Raw genomic sequence first — 16810 nt, forward strand, 5'->3', positions numbered from 1 at the left:
AAAACCCTGGTACAGTATGTCAGCATAAAGACCCACAGCCCAAACCCTGGTACAGTATGTCAGCATAAAGGCCCAAAACCCTGGTACAGTATGTCAGCATAAAGGCCCAAACCCTGGTACAGCATGTCAGCATAAAGGCCCAAAACCCTGGCACAGTATGTCAGCATAAAGGCCCAAAACCCTGGTACAGTATGTCAGCATAAAGACCCACAGCCCAAACCCTGGTACAGTATGTCAGCATAAAGGCCCAAAACCCTGGTACAGTATGTCAGCATAAAGGCCCAAAACCCTGGTACAGTATGTCAGCATAAAGGCTCACAGCCCAAACCCTGGTACAGTATGTCAGCATAAAGGCTCACAGCCCAAACCCTGGTACAGTATGTCAGCATAAAGGCCCACAGCCCAAACCCTGGTACAGTATGTCAGCATAAAGGCCCACAGCCCAAACCCTGGTACAGTATGTCAGCATAAAGACCCACAGCCCAAACCCTGGTACAGTATGTCAGCATAAAGACCCACAGCCCACACCCTGGTACAGTATGTCAGCATAAAGGCCCACAGCCCAAACCCTGGTACAGTATGTCAGCATAAAGGCTGACAGCCCAAATCCCTGGTACAGTATGTCAGCATAAAGGCCCAAAACCCTGGTACAGTATGTCAGCATAAAGGCTCACAGCCCAAATCCCTGGTACAGTATGTCAGCATAAAGGCCCAAAACCCTGGTACAGTATGTCAGCATAAAGGCCCACAGCCCAAACCCTGGTACAGTATGTCAGCATAAAGGCTCACAGCCCAAACCCTGGTACAGTATGTCAGCATAAAGGCTGACAGCCCAAGACCCTGGTACAGTATGTCAGCATAAAGGCTCACAGCCCAAATCCCTGGTACAGTATGTCAGCATAAAGGCCCAAAACCCTGGTACAGTATGTCAGCATAAAGGCCCACAGCCCAAACCCTGGTACAGTATGTCAGCATAAAGGCCCACAGATTTCTTTCATTGCCTGTGAGACAAAAATGTTGTTGAGCAGCAGTTTATCTTCTAGCGCATGGGCTGCCAACTTCAGTCCTCAAGGGCCACCACCAGCCCAGGTATTGGGGATCTCCCTGCTTCAGACTGTGCCACCTGTGCTGAAGCAGGAATATCCCCAATACCTGGCCCTTGAGGACCGGAGTTGGCCACCCCTGTGCTTGTGAACATGTAAGGGTGAGGGTAACAGGTAATGATGCTTCCGTGTAAATGTGGGTCCGTCTGGAACGTTAATGTTAATACCCCCCACGCCCCGCTACTACATCTTCCCCCGCTTGCTGGCACATCTCTCCCCCCCACCCCCGAATGGCACATCTCACCCGCACATCTCACATCACACACACACACACAGCCCCAATCCAGGCAAGGACACGCCCCCTCCCTTAGTAGCCACGTCCCCCGCTCCTGCTCTAACATTTTTGCTGAGGGAAACGTAGAATGTCCATAACTTGGGAGGTGAGTCACATTGGAAGCTCAAAATAGTTGCGTTGACCTACAAATCCGCAGCAGAATGTGCAGTGAAAGTGTCATTGTGCTACGTGGTGCCGTTTGTGAGATTTCGATAAGTAACATTGACGAGAATGCCATATCAAACTAAAGTCTGTGACATCTCATGGGTGAAGTGGGCCAGACATGTCACAAGGAGGAATTAGTCCAAGACGATGAAAGTGTGTTGGAGCAACTTGAAGAAGAGGCTTCATCTAGCAGTGGGTTGACATGGGCTGAGGATGATTAAATGTGTGTACTGTGCTGTGTGATACGGCAGGCATACGCTTATAGGGGTCCATGTTAAAATGGATGAGAAGTAAAGAGTGATACACCGTGCTCATTTGCATGTAATTTCCCAGAATCCCTGGCTGCAGTGGACGCACTGTTTGCTAAGTGATAATGGGGAAAGACGGGGATGCACACAAGTGGTATTTTTTTTAATTAACTTTGTGTACGTACTCCCTCATTGGAGCTGTGATAAAGTGAAAGCCCTCAGCCATAAACGCCTTCTATTATATAGTTTGATGTCTATCAGCTCTGCATATTAAACCCTATACAACCAAACTGTGCAAGTCGCAATGAATAATATCATATCACCGAATATACAATAGATACTGATTCTGCTAGTGGCTAGTTGGATATAGCTTCTATCTTTTAAACAAAAACAAAGGTTTATTGATCACGGCCAATGTTATTTTAGACAATCAAAATAGACAAGAAAATTAAAAAAACAACTGCTTTTAGTGTGAAGTACTGATTGATAAAGGCTATGTAAAGGTAACATTTAAAATAAAAAAATAAAATAGTTTTTTTTTGGGGGGGCTATTGGGCCATTACCTCCCCCAGGTCAATGGGACGGATTGGGCCAATTCTCCTATATTTTTAAAATCCCATTCTCAGAGAAGTCAGGGATTTGTCGCTTTGATTGTCCTACTGAGAAAAGATAATGAACAAAACAGGAGTGGGTTAATCTGTCCCAGAGACACCCGGGGGCTCTTTCCGTATGTGCTATGACTTTATGCCCGTCTGCGAGCAGGCGGGAGGTTACAACATTCACTTCGCTAATGGTTTTTCCAAGGCCCATTTTCTAATGAAATGATTGATTTCCCAGTATGGGGCTTCTTACAGGAGCACCTAGCAGGAAGTGTATTGAACTGGCGTTCTTATCCGTAACCGAGTGTTTAAGCAGGGATACCGCGGGCTGCGGCTTTTAAATGGCACGGCGCGGTTTTACCGGAGCAGATTGGGCTCGGATATGAACTCTTCACCTCGTTTTGCAGCCCAGAGCAATGTTGCTCAGCATCTGTGCAGCAGCCCTCTCAAATCCCTGGCAAAGTCATATTTCCCTTAGAAATAGGGTGTCAAGTATGGGGTGAGTGTTACTGGAAGAGAACACTTCATTATTCTTTACTGACAAAGTGTTAGCTGCTGTACATCAGAATACTGGGGGGCAGCGGGAGGGCTTGGAGCTTCCCCCTTCAGGCAATCTGTTGTCCCCTGCAGTTGAGTGCAGTACTGCTACTTTTTAATGCTGTTGCTCCCATGTTCAATCAATAGCATGAAAGTGTTATTAATGCTACATTTTGATGCTAAGCCTTTCTGTAGTCCAGTATTTCCCCACCCAAAGCTACTTGTCCTGTAAACCGACCCGACTCCAGTGCTCCTCAACCCGGGGTGCAGCGGTACCCAATGCCAAGGGAGGAAGCGCTCTCTGCCAGAGGCAGAGGATGTAATCCGCCTCTCCTCTCTCAGCATGGCACAGCATGGTAAAGAATAAAACATCCTTATCCCCAGGCCCCACAGCACGGGCCCACAAATGCTTTTGGTGTGTGGGAAGGTTGGAAGGAAGAGGTGAGTAGTGAGGGCTTTGTGTGGGGAGTGTGAACATGTGTGTAAGTAAGAGAAGAGGGGGTGAACGTGGAGTAACTAAGAGAAGAGGGGGTGAATGTGGAGTGTAAGAAGAGGGGGTGAATGTGGAGTGTAAGTAAGAAGAGGGGGTGAATGTGGAGTGTAAGTAGGAGAAGAGGGGGTGAACGTGGAGTAAGAGAAGAGGGGGTGAACGTGGAGTAAGAGAAGAGGGGGTGAACGTGGAGTAAGTAAGAGAGGAGGGGGTGAATGTGGAGTGTAAGTAAGAGAAGAGGGGGTGAACGTGGAGTAAGTAAGAGAGGAGGGGGTGAATGTGGAGTGTAAGTAAGAGAAGAGGGGTGAACGTGGAGTAAGAGAAGGGGTGAACGTGGAGTAAGTAAGAGAGGAGGGGGTGAATGTGGAGTAAGTAAGAGAGGAGGGGGTGAATGTGGAGTGTAAGTAAGAGAAGAGAGGGAATGTGGAGTGTGAGTAAGAGAAGAGGGGGTGAATGTGGAGTAAGAGAAGAGAGGGTGAACGTGGAGTAAGAGAAGAGGGGGAATGTGGAGTAAGTAAGAGAATAGGGGGAATGTGGAGTGTGAGTAAGAGAAGAGGGGGTGAACGTGGAGTAAGAGAAGAGGGGGGGAATGTGGAGTAAGTAAGTAAGAGAATAGGGGGAATGTGGAGTGTGAGTAAGAGAAGAGAGGGTGAACGTTGAGTAAGAGAAGAGGGGGAATGTGGAGTGTGAGTAAGAGAAGAGGGGGGGAATGTGGAGTAAGTAAGTAAGAGAATAGGGGGAATGTGGAGTGTGAGTAAGAGAAGAGAGGGTGAACGTGGAGAAAGAGAAGAGGGGGGAATGTGTAGTGTGAGTAAGAGAAGAGGGGGTGAACGTGGAGTAAGAGAAGAGGGGGAATGTGGAGTGTGAGTAAGAAGAGGGGGGAATGTGGAGTGTGAGTAAGAGAAGAGGGGGTGAACGTGGAGTAAGAGAAGAGGGGGTGAACGTGGAGTAAGAGAAGAGGGGGGAATGTGGAGGGTAAGGCTGAGTCCATAGGGACTTCAGCCGTGCGGAGGCTGAGGGAAAGCTGTTGCTTTCCCTGGCCTTAGTCCGTGCGCCGTCCGGGGGCGTGTCTCATTGGGCGAGCCGCTCACGTGACCGGCCCTCTGCTCCCCTCAGCGCGCAAATTTAAATCCCACTGTCTCCTCCGCCTCCGCACGCCTGCGGAAGCGTGCGCGAGCCCCTGCTAAAGCCGCTCTCATTGCGGCTGCAGGGGCTCACTGGTAAGTGTGAGCGCGGCTCAGCGCCTAAGCGCTGACCATGCCCCCACGGCCTAAGTAATAGAAGAGGGGGGGGAATGTGGAGTGTGTTGAATAAAATGGTCAGTAAGACGTGTGAGGGTGAATGTGGAAGGGTGAGGGGGGGGGGGGTGAGTAGTGGGTGTGTGCATGAGTGTGAGGAGAGAATCAGAGATTTTAAACATCCTTCAGGGGTGTCCCTGCTCCAAAAAGGTTGAGAACCACTGCTCTAGCACAGGGGCGCTCAACTCCAGACCTCAAGACCCCCCAACAGGTCAGGTTTTCGGGATATCGCAGCATCAGCACAGGTGGCTCAATTAGAGGCTCAGTCTTTGACTGAGCCACCTGTGCTGAAGCAGGGATATCCTGAAAACCTGGGGGGGTGGGGGACTGGAGTTGAGAACCCCCCCCAAAATGCAAACTAGTGACAGCTGCTAACATTAGCATCAATATTATTGTGTAACTATAAAACAATGAATAGAAATGTTAACCTATAATATTAATATTGTACAGGCATACCCCACATTAACGTACGCAATGGGACCGGAGCATGTATGTAAAGCGAGAATGTACTTATAGTGAAGCACTACCTTTTTCCCACTTATCGATGCATGTACTGTTCTGCAATCATCATATACGTGTATAACTGATGTAAATAACGCATGTGTAACAGGCTCTATAGTCTCCCCGCTTGCGCACAGCTTCGGTACAGGTAGGGAGACAGGACGTGCTGACAGGCGCATGCGCGAGCTGCCGTTTGCCTATTGAGCTAGATGTACTTACTCACGAGTGTACTTAAAGTGAGTGTCCTTAAACCGGGGTATGCCTGTACTATAAACAGAGTTGCTATTAGAGAGGGTTGGGGTCCCTAAGGCTGCGCTTATATTGCCGGCGATAGCAATGCAACGTCGTGTGTGCGCTTACAGTAGAAGCGGAGCGACTGCTTGGTCGCGATCGCTGGAAGTCAATTTGATTTTTCCAGCGACCGCAGCGTGACGTCGCTGTAAGCGCAGCCTTACAATGCATCTGGTCACAGTGTTGCTGTTAGAGAAGTTCGGGGGTCCCTCAGAATTTCACTTGGGGTTTCTTAACCAAAAAAAAAGTTGGAAACCACTGCTCTAGCTGAAAAATTGCATCGTTTCAGGGCCTGTGCCCCTTCCTCAGGCTTCTAGATTAGGTCGCCCCCCTCTTTGTGATTTCTGTAACTATTCTCCAGAAACAGATTCTGCAGGAAGTGAGTTGATTCCAGCTGCACTGAAACTAAGGCTGAGTCCATGGTGACTCAGCCCGTGCGGAGGCGCGCTGAGGCTGAGGGAAAGTGGGTGCTTTCCCTGGCCTTGGTTAGCGCGCCGTCCGTGGGTGTGTCGGGGGGGCGGGCCAGTGACGTCACGGAGCTTGTTCGCCCTCATTGGGCGAACCGCTCACGTGACCGGCCCTGCGCTCCCTTGAGCGCTTGAATTGAAAAAATTTCTAAGGCCCCGGACATGTTTGCTGCGTGCTTGCGGAAGCGTGTTGACGCTCGCTCCCGCTCAGCACTGAGCCCCTACAGCCGCAATTAGAGCGGCTTTAGTAGGGGCTCACCTGCGCTTACGCGTGCTTGCGGAAGCGCAGGTCTTGGGGGAATTTAAAATTCCCCCGCTTGCCGGCGAGACAGGCCGGTCACGTGAGCGGTTCGCCCAATGAGGGCGAACCAGCTCTGTGACGTCACTGGCCCGCCCCCGGACCGCCCCCGGACCGCCCCCTGACCGCCCCCTGACGGCTGCTGAGAGCGCTTGCGGTAAGCAACCGCAAGGCCAGGGAAAGCACCCGCTTTCACTGCGCCTCAGCACGCCAGCAGGGACCATGGACTCGACCTAAGACTTCCGCTTCCGCTCGCTTGCGGAAGCGTAAGCGCGCCCCTGCTAAAGCCGCTCTCATTGCGGCTGCAGGGGCTCACTGCGGAGCAGCAGCGCGCCTCACGCTGACCATGCCCGAGGCCTACTCTTCCTTTCAATGTGTACTTTCCAATATATACGAGTGCCGGTCCAAACCATTGTCGTTCCTGACATATTACAGAGTGAAATTCCCCAGGAGGTCGCTAACTTTGACCAGCACTGATTGATATCATTTTAGTGAGCACTTTTAACAATTTAAAAGTTTATACAGACTATCACTCCCCCGCACCCCCCAAGATCTGTATACAGTACCTTGAATAGAGAAAAACAAGAAAAAAGCGCACACCTCGTAGTGTAGTAAGTTAGTTTACTTGGCAAGAAAAGATAAAAGTTGCACTTACAAAATGTCAGTGCAATGAGAGCACTGAATGTGAACACTCCATGGTTTTTATATATGTTTTTTTTAATTCATTGTTATTTGTATGTTTATCTACTATATATTTGTGAAATCACTGTATGTCTGCGTCCCAAGGGTCAATCGCATTGGACCTTGGGCCTGTCACTCCGGCTCAGGCCATGCCCGCCCCCGCACACCTCTCATTGGCCTACGTCCAACACCAATGCCACACTGTCCCACCCCTCACTGACTCTCATTGGCCTGCGTCCAATGCCCGCCCCCGCACACCTCTCATTGGCCTGCGTCCCACCCCTCACTGACTCTCATTGGCCTGCGTCCAATGCCCGCCCCCGCACACCTCTCATTGGCCTGCGTCCAACACCAATGCCCTAATACTTCCACACTGTCCCACCCCTCACTGAGTTTTGGGAACGCTTTGCTTTTGCAACACCTAATCCTCTAATCCTCAACCTGCTCTGGGGCCACGCTTCACAGCTATCAAAACCTTCACGTCTGCTACCACAGACTGCCGAATCAGGTACAGAATCTACACACAACGCACAAACACAGCACACACACACATTCACACAACACCAAACACTGCAGACTGCCTCTTCAAACCCCCCCTCCCCTCCACGCCACACATCTCCCTCCCGCAACCGGACCGCGAGGCCGCGGCCTCCACTCACACACCATGGCAACGATGTCCCTCCCCCTATCCCGCTACCTCACACAGTGTAGCTCCCGCAAACCGCACAGCACGCCTCATCTCCTGCACCTCACACAGCTCCCTACCGCAACCAGACCGGAAGGCCCCCTACCCCGCTACACCATGCCACCAATGTCCCTCCCCCTATCCCGCTAGCTCACACAGTGTAGCTCCTGCGGACCGCACAGCACGCCACATCTCCTGCACCTCACACAGCTCCCTACCGCAACCAGACCGCGAGGCCCCCTACCCCGCTACACCATGCCACCAATGTCCCTCCCCCTATCCCGCTAGCTCACACAGTGTAGCTCCCGCGAACCGCACAGCACGCCTCACATCTCCTGCACCTCACACATCTCCCTACCGCAACCGGACCGCGAGGCCCCCTACCCCGCTACACCATGCCACCAATGTCCCTCCCCCTATCCCGCTACCTCACACAGTGTAGCTCCCGCTACACACCACTCCCTCCCGCTCCATTCCCTCCCCGGCGGGGGAACAGGCAGGCTGCCACGCGGCGCCTAAGATGGCGGACCCCCTTCCTCCCTCGCGCTCCATTCCCTCCCGCTACACACCTTCCCTCCCGCTACACACCACTCCCTCCCGCTACACACCACTCCCTCCCGCTACACTCACCTCCCTCCCCGGCGGGAGAACAGGCTGCCACGCGGCGCGTAAGATGGCGGACCCCCTTCCTCCCTCGCGCTCCATTCCCTCCCGCTCCACTCACCTCCCTCCCGCTCCATTCCCTCCCGCTCCATTCCCTCCCGCTCCATTCCCTCCCGCTCCATTCCCTCCCGCTCCATTCCCTCCCGCTCCATTCCCTCCCGCTCCACTCACCTCCCGCTCCCTCCCCGGCGTGGGAACAGGCTGCCACGCGGCGCGTAAGATGGCGGACCCCCTTCCTCCCTCGCGGCGGCCGGAAGTACAGGTAGGTGTCGCGTGTGTCGCGTGTGTTGCTCCCTCCCCCCCACCTCCCCCCCCACCTCCCCCCCACCCCTTTCCCCTCCCACCCCCTCCCACACTTCCACCCCTTCCCCCCCCTCCTCTAACCCTTCCCCCCCCTCCTCTAACCCTTCCCCCCCCCATCTCTAACCCTTCCCCCCTCCTCCTCTAACCCTTCCCCCCTCCTCCTCTAACCCTTCCCCCCTCCTCCACCCCTTGCCCCCCTCCTCCACCACCCTCCCCTTCCCGCCGCCCTTCGCCTTCCTGCCCGCCTTACCGCCTCCCCACCCCCGCCTCTGCCTTTCACCCGCCCTTACTCCGGCCGCCTCTGCCTTTCACCCACCGCCTCACAGCCGCTGCACGCACTCAACAGACACCCGCCACACTCGACACATACCTGCCGCCACACACACCTGCTGCCTCCCGCCCCTACATCACTGACCCGCTGCCTCACACCCAAGCAGGACCCACACTCACAGACAGCACTCACAACCCACGCGCCACCCACCGCCTCACACCCTAGCAGGACCCCCACTCACAGACAGCACTCACAACCCACGCACCAGCCGCCGCCTCACACCCTAGCAGGACACCCACTCGCAGACAGCACTCACAACCCACGCGCCACCCGCCGCCTCACACCCTAGCAGGACACACGCCTCACATTTTTACATCACTTATGGCACCAAAATATACATTGTACTGTGGTGTGGTTACAATAAACCATTTTTATACAACATCGTATTACATTTTCTTCCATCTTTCTTTTCAATATTATTATCCAACCTTTACAACAAATACTCACCTATTGTGCCACGATTTATAAATAATACTACCTATTACGCATTTACATCCTGGGCAACGCCGGGTCTCTCAGCTAGTACATTATATATTATTCTTATGTCATTGGTTTGAGCGCCCCCTAGCTGAGGCTTGTTCTTTATATACAGGCATACCCCGCATTAACGTACGCAATGGGACCGGAGCATGTATGTAAAGCGAAAATGTACTTAAAGTGAAGCACTCCTTTTTTTCCACTTATCGATGCATGTACTGTACTGCAATCTTCATATACGTGCATAACTGATGTAAATAACGCATTTGTAACGGGCTCTATAGTCTCCCCGCTTGCGCACAGCTTCAGTGCAGGTAGGGAGCCGGTATTGCTGTTCAGGACGTGCTTACAGGCGCATGCGCGAGCTGCCGTTTGCCTATTGGGCAATATGTCCTTAGTCGCGAGTGTACTTAAAGTGAGTGTCCTTAAAGCGGGGTATGCCTGTATATTAATTTACATATGGTTTTAATGTATTATTTTTATTAGATTAATTTTCAATCCGCATTTATTATTTTTTTATATTGCAATACAGTACCTTGAACCCTGCAACTGTGCAATCACTGCAGCATTGTGCCTCCTTCCACATGAACCTATGAGTTGCCCCTAAAAAAAAAATATCTGTGTATTTTGTGTATTCCTCTTAGTTCATGATTAGCCGTGGGTACCGCGTGTGGGGCAGGGCACACGCTACAAGACCATAGCAGAATAGCTGCGTTCTGAGGACTTGGGATGGCATGAGGGGGGGTGAGCACACAAACATTAAGATGCCCTGCAGAAATATGACCGGCAGCTGTTTTTGTGATGGGCGGTGGGGCAGCTAATACATCTCTTTCACCTTGTGCATCCTGTCTTGGCATCCTTCTCACATCTGGGCCTTGGGGGGGTTGTTTTCTCCTCTTACAGATGTTCCAGCAGGTGAATTTCAACAAGAGGCCGGGTCGGATCAGTGTGAAGCCCATTAACTTTGCTGTGATCCTGAAACTGTCCAACGCCAACATGCAGGAGAAAGTGTTCCGGGTAAAGCGCCCGTCTCTCGCTAGGGGCGGACTGGTTTAAAATCGGGGCTCCATTCTCCTGTGAATCAGGGCTTTTTAATCTGACTATTCTGACCTTTTTAGTACAATCCCGCATAGCCAGAGAAAGGGGAACATTTTGTGAAGAATTTTACATTCTGAATTTCTTAAACTAATCTAACTCTGCTAATAGCAAACATTTTGGTTTCCTTTGAAAATAAGGTTTCAATTGCATGTTATGGGGCCTTTGAATGGGGGAGTGTTTGTTAATCACGGGTTTTCCATAAATGTTAGCCCACACTTCTTATCAGAGCCAATAAAGATAAGAGGAATATGAAAAAAAATACTTCTAGCTATCAGATTTTGGTAAAAGAAATAATGCATCGGCCAGATGTAACCCATTAAACATGCCACTGCCTCTAGTACAGTTTGGTCCTAGGAGAGATTGCCCCTTTAATGAACCTATTGGGTTCTGTACCTGTGAAGAGATCCTTATAAGTGTTTAGAGATGTAACTCTTCAATATTCTTTCTCTTGATTTTTCTGTGCGCTCTCCCTTTTTTGCTCCTCTCTCGCGCTCCCCTCTCTCGCGCTCCCTCTCTCTCCCCCCCTCGCTCCCTCTCTCTCTCCCCCCCTCGCTCCCACCTCTCTCTATCTCCCCCCCCTCGCTCCCCCCCTTGCTCCCCCTTCCCCCTCTTGCTCCACCTTCCCCCCCTTTGTCCCCCTTCCCCCCCTTACTCCCCCTTCCCCCCCTTGCTCCCCCTTCCCCCCCTCGCTCCCCCTTCCCCCCCTCGCTCCCCCTTCCCCCCCTCGCTCCCCCTTCCCCCCCTCGCTCCCCCTTCCCCCCCTCGCTCCCCCTTCCCCCCCTCGCTCCCCCCTTCCCCCCCCTCGCTCCCCCTTCCCCCCCCTCGCTCCCCCTCTCTCTCTCTTTCTCTCCCTCTCTCTCTCATCTGTTTTACAAGCCGTGATCGATAGCTCAGTGTTCTTTCTCTTTTACGCCTTTTCTCTCTCTCTCTCTATGGGCTGCTGAGCAATCGCTCCAGCTGTATACTCCTTTCCTACTGCCTGGGGGGGGGGGGGGTCATAACTCCGCTTTTAGTCTCCTTCATCCCTTCTTCTTTGGGGCAGGATGAAGTATTTGTTCATACTTACTGTCTGTCAAAGGCCACCTTTACGCCTGGTCTGTGTTACACGGCTGTTTTATTTACTCTGCAGGATGGGCTCATGGACCAAATCTATGACCAGATCCTGGAATATCTGCACGGACAGGCGCACTTTGTCGGATTCCCAGAGCTGGTGCTGCCTTGTGTTCTCCAGGTACAGGACACATGGGGAGGGAGGCGGAGTAAGGAAGATGGGGGACATTCTAAGTCAGGGGGGCTCAACTCCAGTCCTCAAGCAAGCTCCCCCCCCTCCCCAACAGGTCAGGTTTTCAGGATATCCCTGCTTCAGCACAGGTGGCTCAATCAGAGGCTCAGTCAAAGACTGAGCCACCTGTTGTGAAGCTGGGACTAATTGAGCCACCTGTGCTGAAGCTGCGATATTCTGAAAACCTGACCTGTTTGTGGGAGGGGGGGAGTTGAGCACCATTGTTCTAAGTTATGAAACCCAACTCCCGCACGGCAGTGCACCATCTCCACTCCTTTTTCAGCATTACATCTGACTTCCGAGCCTAGCTACATTAGGGTTGTAAACATTACAAAAGAAGCCTTAAGAGGGGATATGATAACTATATACAAATATATTCAAGGTCTGTACAAGGAAATTTCAAGGGAACTATTCATCCCACGGGCAGTACAAAGGACTCGGGACATACCTTGAGGTTGGAGGAAAGGAGATTTCACCAGCAACAAAGGAAAGGGATCTTTACAGTAAGGGCAGTTACAATGTGAGATTCATTACCCATGGAGACTGTGATGGCAGATACAATAGATTTGTTCAAAAAAAGGTTGGACATCTTTTTAGAAAGGAAAGGTATACAGGGATATACAAATAAGTAAACATGGGACGGATGTTGATCCAGGGATTAATCCGATTGCCAATTCTTCGAGTCAGGAAGGAATTTATTTTCCCCCTATGAGTTATCATTGGATGTTATGTGATTGGGGTTTTTGTTTGCCTTCCTCTTGATCTATATACTGCAAGTACGGATATAGGATAAAGTATCTGTTGTCTAAATTTAGCTTAGGTGAACTTGATGGACGCATGTCTCTTTTTCAACCTCATCTACTACAGGTCAGGGGAGCGCAAACTTTTTCCCTGCGCCCCCCTGCCGGCCGTTCCCCTCTCTCCGCGCCCCCTTAGCTCGGCTCCGGCGTTGCCATGGCGACGCGTCCAAGAAGCCGCCGGAGCCCATGGTAAGTGCAGGTTACGGAGGCGTTCATCGCTTCCCCGGCACTTAATATAAGTGCCTTCAGGAAGCGCGCGGGGCTTCTGTACCTCGCGCCCCCCGCAGACAATCTCGCGCCCCCCAGTTTGCGCACCGCTGTACTATGTAACTATGTAAGAAGATTTCACCAGCAGCAAAGAACAGAGGGGCTTCTTTACAGCCAGGGGCAGTTAACATGTGAGGTGTATTACCCATAGAGGCATGGAGGGCAGTTAAAACAGATCTCTTTAAGAGTAGGTTTCGCATCTTTTTAGACGGGAAAGGTATACAGGGGTTACCCCAATAAATGAAACGCAGGAAATATGCTCATCCAGGGGGGGTGCGATTTGCCAATACAGGAAGGAATGTCTTTTTCCCTTTATGAGACATAATTGGCAAATATTGTACTGTTTTTTTTGTTTGCCTTCCTCTTGATTAATCTGAATACAAATATAGGATGAGTATCTGTCTGCTAAATGTAACATAGGTTAAACTTGATGGACATATGTGTCTTTTCAACGTCATCTGTTATATTTCTAATGATATTCTTACAATAGATGAGTGACAGCGTGTTTCCTTGTATTTGCATTTGGGACTATTTTTGCATATACAATATTTTTAGGGAAGAGTAAGGTGCTCCCATTAACCCAGTGGGCTCTCAACTTCAGTCCTCAAGACTCCCCCAACAGGTTTTCCGGATATCCCTGCTTCAGCACAGGTGACTCAATCAGACCCTGCTTCAGCATAGGGCTGAGCCACTGATTGAGCCAACTGTGCTGAAGTAGTGATATCCTTAGAGCTGGGGGGGGGGTCTTGAGGGTTGGTGTTGAGAACACCTGCTTAACTCATTCAGCACCACTGGTCTTCTGGCAGTGAAGCGGTTAAGTAGATCTGATCTGTGTTTGGAATCCGGCCTCTCCTTCCTGCATGTCTGTGCTTTCTCACGGAGAGGGCCCTGATTAAACCTCTCTCCAGCTAGCAGGGTGTCCGAGCCCCGAGCTGCCCATACGCTGTCACTGCCCAGCCCACGCCTGTATGTGAGAAAGACAGTTCTCTCAATACAGGCGGCGGCTTCTGTAAAATGCAGGCCACATTGCCTGCCACATGACCGCGCCTGGATGCCGGAAGTGGACAGGGCCACACTTCTGTTTCAATGGGTCTGGCCACTGCGTCAGCCCGATCACCCCTCGGAAGGGTCTATAATGTGCTTGGTACATTATAAGGGCCTATGGTGTGTATGGGGTCAAGCCACAAGACACTCTTATGTTTTAGGTAGGACTCCTTCGTAATTATGGCCTTACCTGGATTAAAGATTGTCCCACCAAAATATTTAGGTAAAAAGAAGAAGGAAAGTAAAACTGTTTAAATGTTTATCTTGTTTGTTTTCCTTCTAGAAATCACAGAATACAAATGTGCATTTTTCCTTTAAATGAGGAAATGGGAGTCCTTTAGTTAATGCTTGCCATAAACCCAATAGCCCAGCCAGAAAAGAAGCCTAATTAAATGGTCGCGTGCTGTGCATCAATACAAACACACAGTCCATGCAAGCTGTGAACCACGCACACACCGCGCACACGCACACGCACACCACACGCACGCACACGCACGCACACCACACACACACACGTCAAAAGGAATGCTATTAGGTGTGACCAAATATACTGTATACAACAAAAAAACAAAAAGCCTCAATGCAACATCCAAATGACAGTGAGGGTCATTTACTCTTTGGCTAAAGCGTTATAAGCTTGCAGCCACGTCACTGCATGGCCACTATGCAGGTCCTAACACTACTTGTTAAAATTCTCATTTGCCTCTGTAATGGACGGAGAAATGTCTTAATAGACCATTTTCCCACCTATGGTCATGCCGGTACGTGGCTGCATACTGGTCATGCCGTGACGTGGCTGCATACTGGTCATGCCGTGACGTGGCTGCATACTGGTCATGCCGTGACGTGGCTGCATACTGGTCATGCCGTGACGTGGCTGCTTACTGGTCATGCCGTGACGTGGCTGCATACTGGTCATGCCGTGACGTGGCTGCATACTGGTCATGCCGTGACGTGGCTGCATACTGGTCATGCCGTGACGTGGCTGCATACTGGTCATGCCGTGACGTGGCTGCTTACTGGTCATGCCGTGACGTGGCTGCATACTGGTCATGCCGTGACGTAGCTGCTTACTGGTCATGCCGTGACGTGGCTGCTTACTGGTCATGCCGGTACGTGGCTGCATACTGGTCATGCCGGTACGTGGCTGCATACTGGTCATGCCGGTACGTTGGCTGCATACTGGTCATGCCGTGACGTGGCTGCATACTGGTCATGCCGTGACGTGGCTGCATACTGGTCATGCCGTGACGTGGCTGCTTACTGGTCATGCCGTGACGTGGCTGCATACTGGTCATGCCGTGACGTGGCTGCATACTGGTCATGCCGTGACGTGGCTGCATACTGGTCATGCCGTGACGTGGCTGCATACTGGTCATGCCGTGACGTGGCTGCTTACTGGTCATGCCGTGACGTGGCTGCATACTGGTCATGCCGTGACGTAGCTGCTTACTGGTCATGCCGTGACGTGGCTGCATACTGGTCATGCCGTGACGTGGCTGCTTACTGGTCATGCCGTGACGTGGCTGCATACTGGTCGTGACGTGGCTGCTTACTGGTCATGCCGTGACGTGGCTGCATACTGGTCATGCCGTGACGTGGCTGCTTACTGGTCATGCCGTGACGTGGCTGCATACTGGTCATGCCGTGACGTGGCTGCTTACTGGTCATGCCGTGACGTGGCTGCTTACTGGTCATGCCGTGACGTGGCTGCATACTGGTCATGCCGTGACGTGGCTGCTTACTGGTCATGCCGTGACGTGGCTGCAGGCTTATAACGCTTTTGCCAAAGAGTTTAACTAAATGACCCGTACTTAGAGGGGATCCGCAGCTGCAGCTGTGAAAAATATATTTGTAGGTTTCCTTCTGTAAGACAAATCTATCTGAAATAGTTGTGTGTAGCACGCTGGAATGAAAGAATTCTGTGCATGGGCTTATCATGTCTTTCGTATGGTGGTGTAATTACTACTGTGCATGCAGCCTTGATGAACAAGGCATAGACGTGTTAACACAACAGATTATGACACAAAGTGATATGGAGGTGTGTGTGGGTGTATCACACAGGAGAGAGTTAGGTTACGCTTATAGTGCCGGCTACGGTCGCTGGAAAAATCAAATTGAGATGACTTCCAGCGATGGCGGCAATACATTTGTTTTGACGCGGCATCGCCGGCACTTAGCGCAGCCTTAGTGTAGCTCTGGAGAGAAGTGTGTGTGTGTCTCTCACTGGCAGTCTGACAGCATCTGTCTTGCTAATCGCAGGCAAGCTTGAAGCTCGCACTCTCTCTCGGCCTGTCTCTATGTGACATGCACACTTCCCCCGTGCTGGGAGAAAGAGAGAGGCGGCAGAGTTGGTTTGGCAGACTGCAAATTCAGGCTCTGGAGCAGCGTGTACTTTTTAACCTTTTCCCCCGCGGAAGGAAGAGCTGCAGTGAAGGCAGAAGCACAGCCTGCCACATCATCCCCATACATCCCTCCGGCAGCTCGGGAGTTACAGGCAACGGTGTTGGATGAATTTCAAGGATCTGTTTTCTTGTTGGGAGGCAGCAAAATGCTCACAGCTTTTCTATTTTGAGCGCACAGCTGTGAGGGATTCAGGATGTTTTAGTAACTGCGGGTCACTCATTCCATTTGAATTATCGTAAGTTTGTTGAACAACCAATCCCGCTTACTCACACCAAAAGATTACATTGCATTGCCCATTACCTGCTTTTTTTCGGCCTGGTGTTTGATAAACACCATAATGATCTAACTCGGAGGGTAATATAGGGCCTCGGTGAAGATGGCATTACTTTTTATTGACGGGATTCATACTTGCTTACAGAGAACGGATAGAATGTTCCTTGGCGTTTGCCAGGTTCCACTTTGGAAATGGGCTTGTCGGCCTAAGCATGAGACACTGTGTTCT

The 16810-nt window shown here is 51.2% G+C and overlaps 1 protein-coding gene across 1 annotated transcript in view; it reads left to right on the top strand.

Annotated features, from left to right (window-relative positions):
• Positions 1 to 16810, top strand: part of NOC2L (NOC2 like nucleolar associated transcriptional repressor) — a 53356-nt gene that overhangs the window by 17642 nt on the left and 18904 nt on the right. The window contains exons 4-5 of the mRNA XM_075583515.1: positions 10315 to 10428; positions 11639 to 11740. Coding sequence (XP_075439630.1) covers positions 10315 to 10428; positions 11639 to 11740 — 216 coding nt within the window. The remainder of the gene's footprint in view (positions 1 to 10314; positions 10429 to 11638; positions 11741 to 16810) is intronic.

The sequence above is a fragment of the Ascaphus truei genome, unplaced genomic scaffold, assembly GCF_040206685.1.
Source record: "Ascaphus truei isolate aAscTru1 unplaced genomic scaffold, aAscTru1.hap1 HAP1_SCAFFOLD_331, whole genome shotgun sequence".
Taxonomy (NCBI): domain Eukaryota; kingdom Metazoa; phylum Chordata; class Amphibia; order Anura; family Ascaphidae; genus Ascaphus; species Ascaphus truei.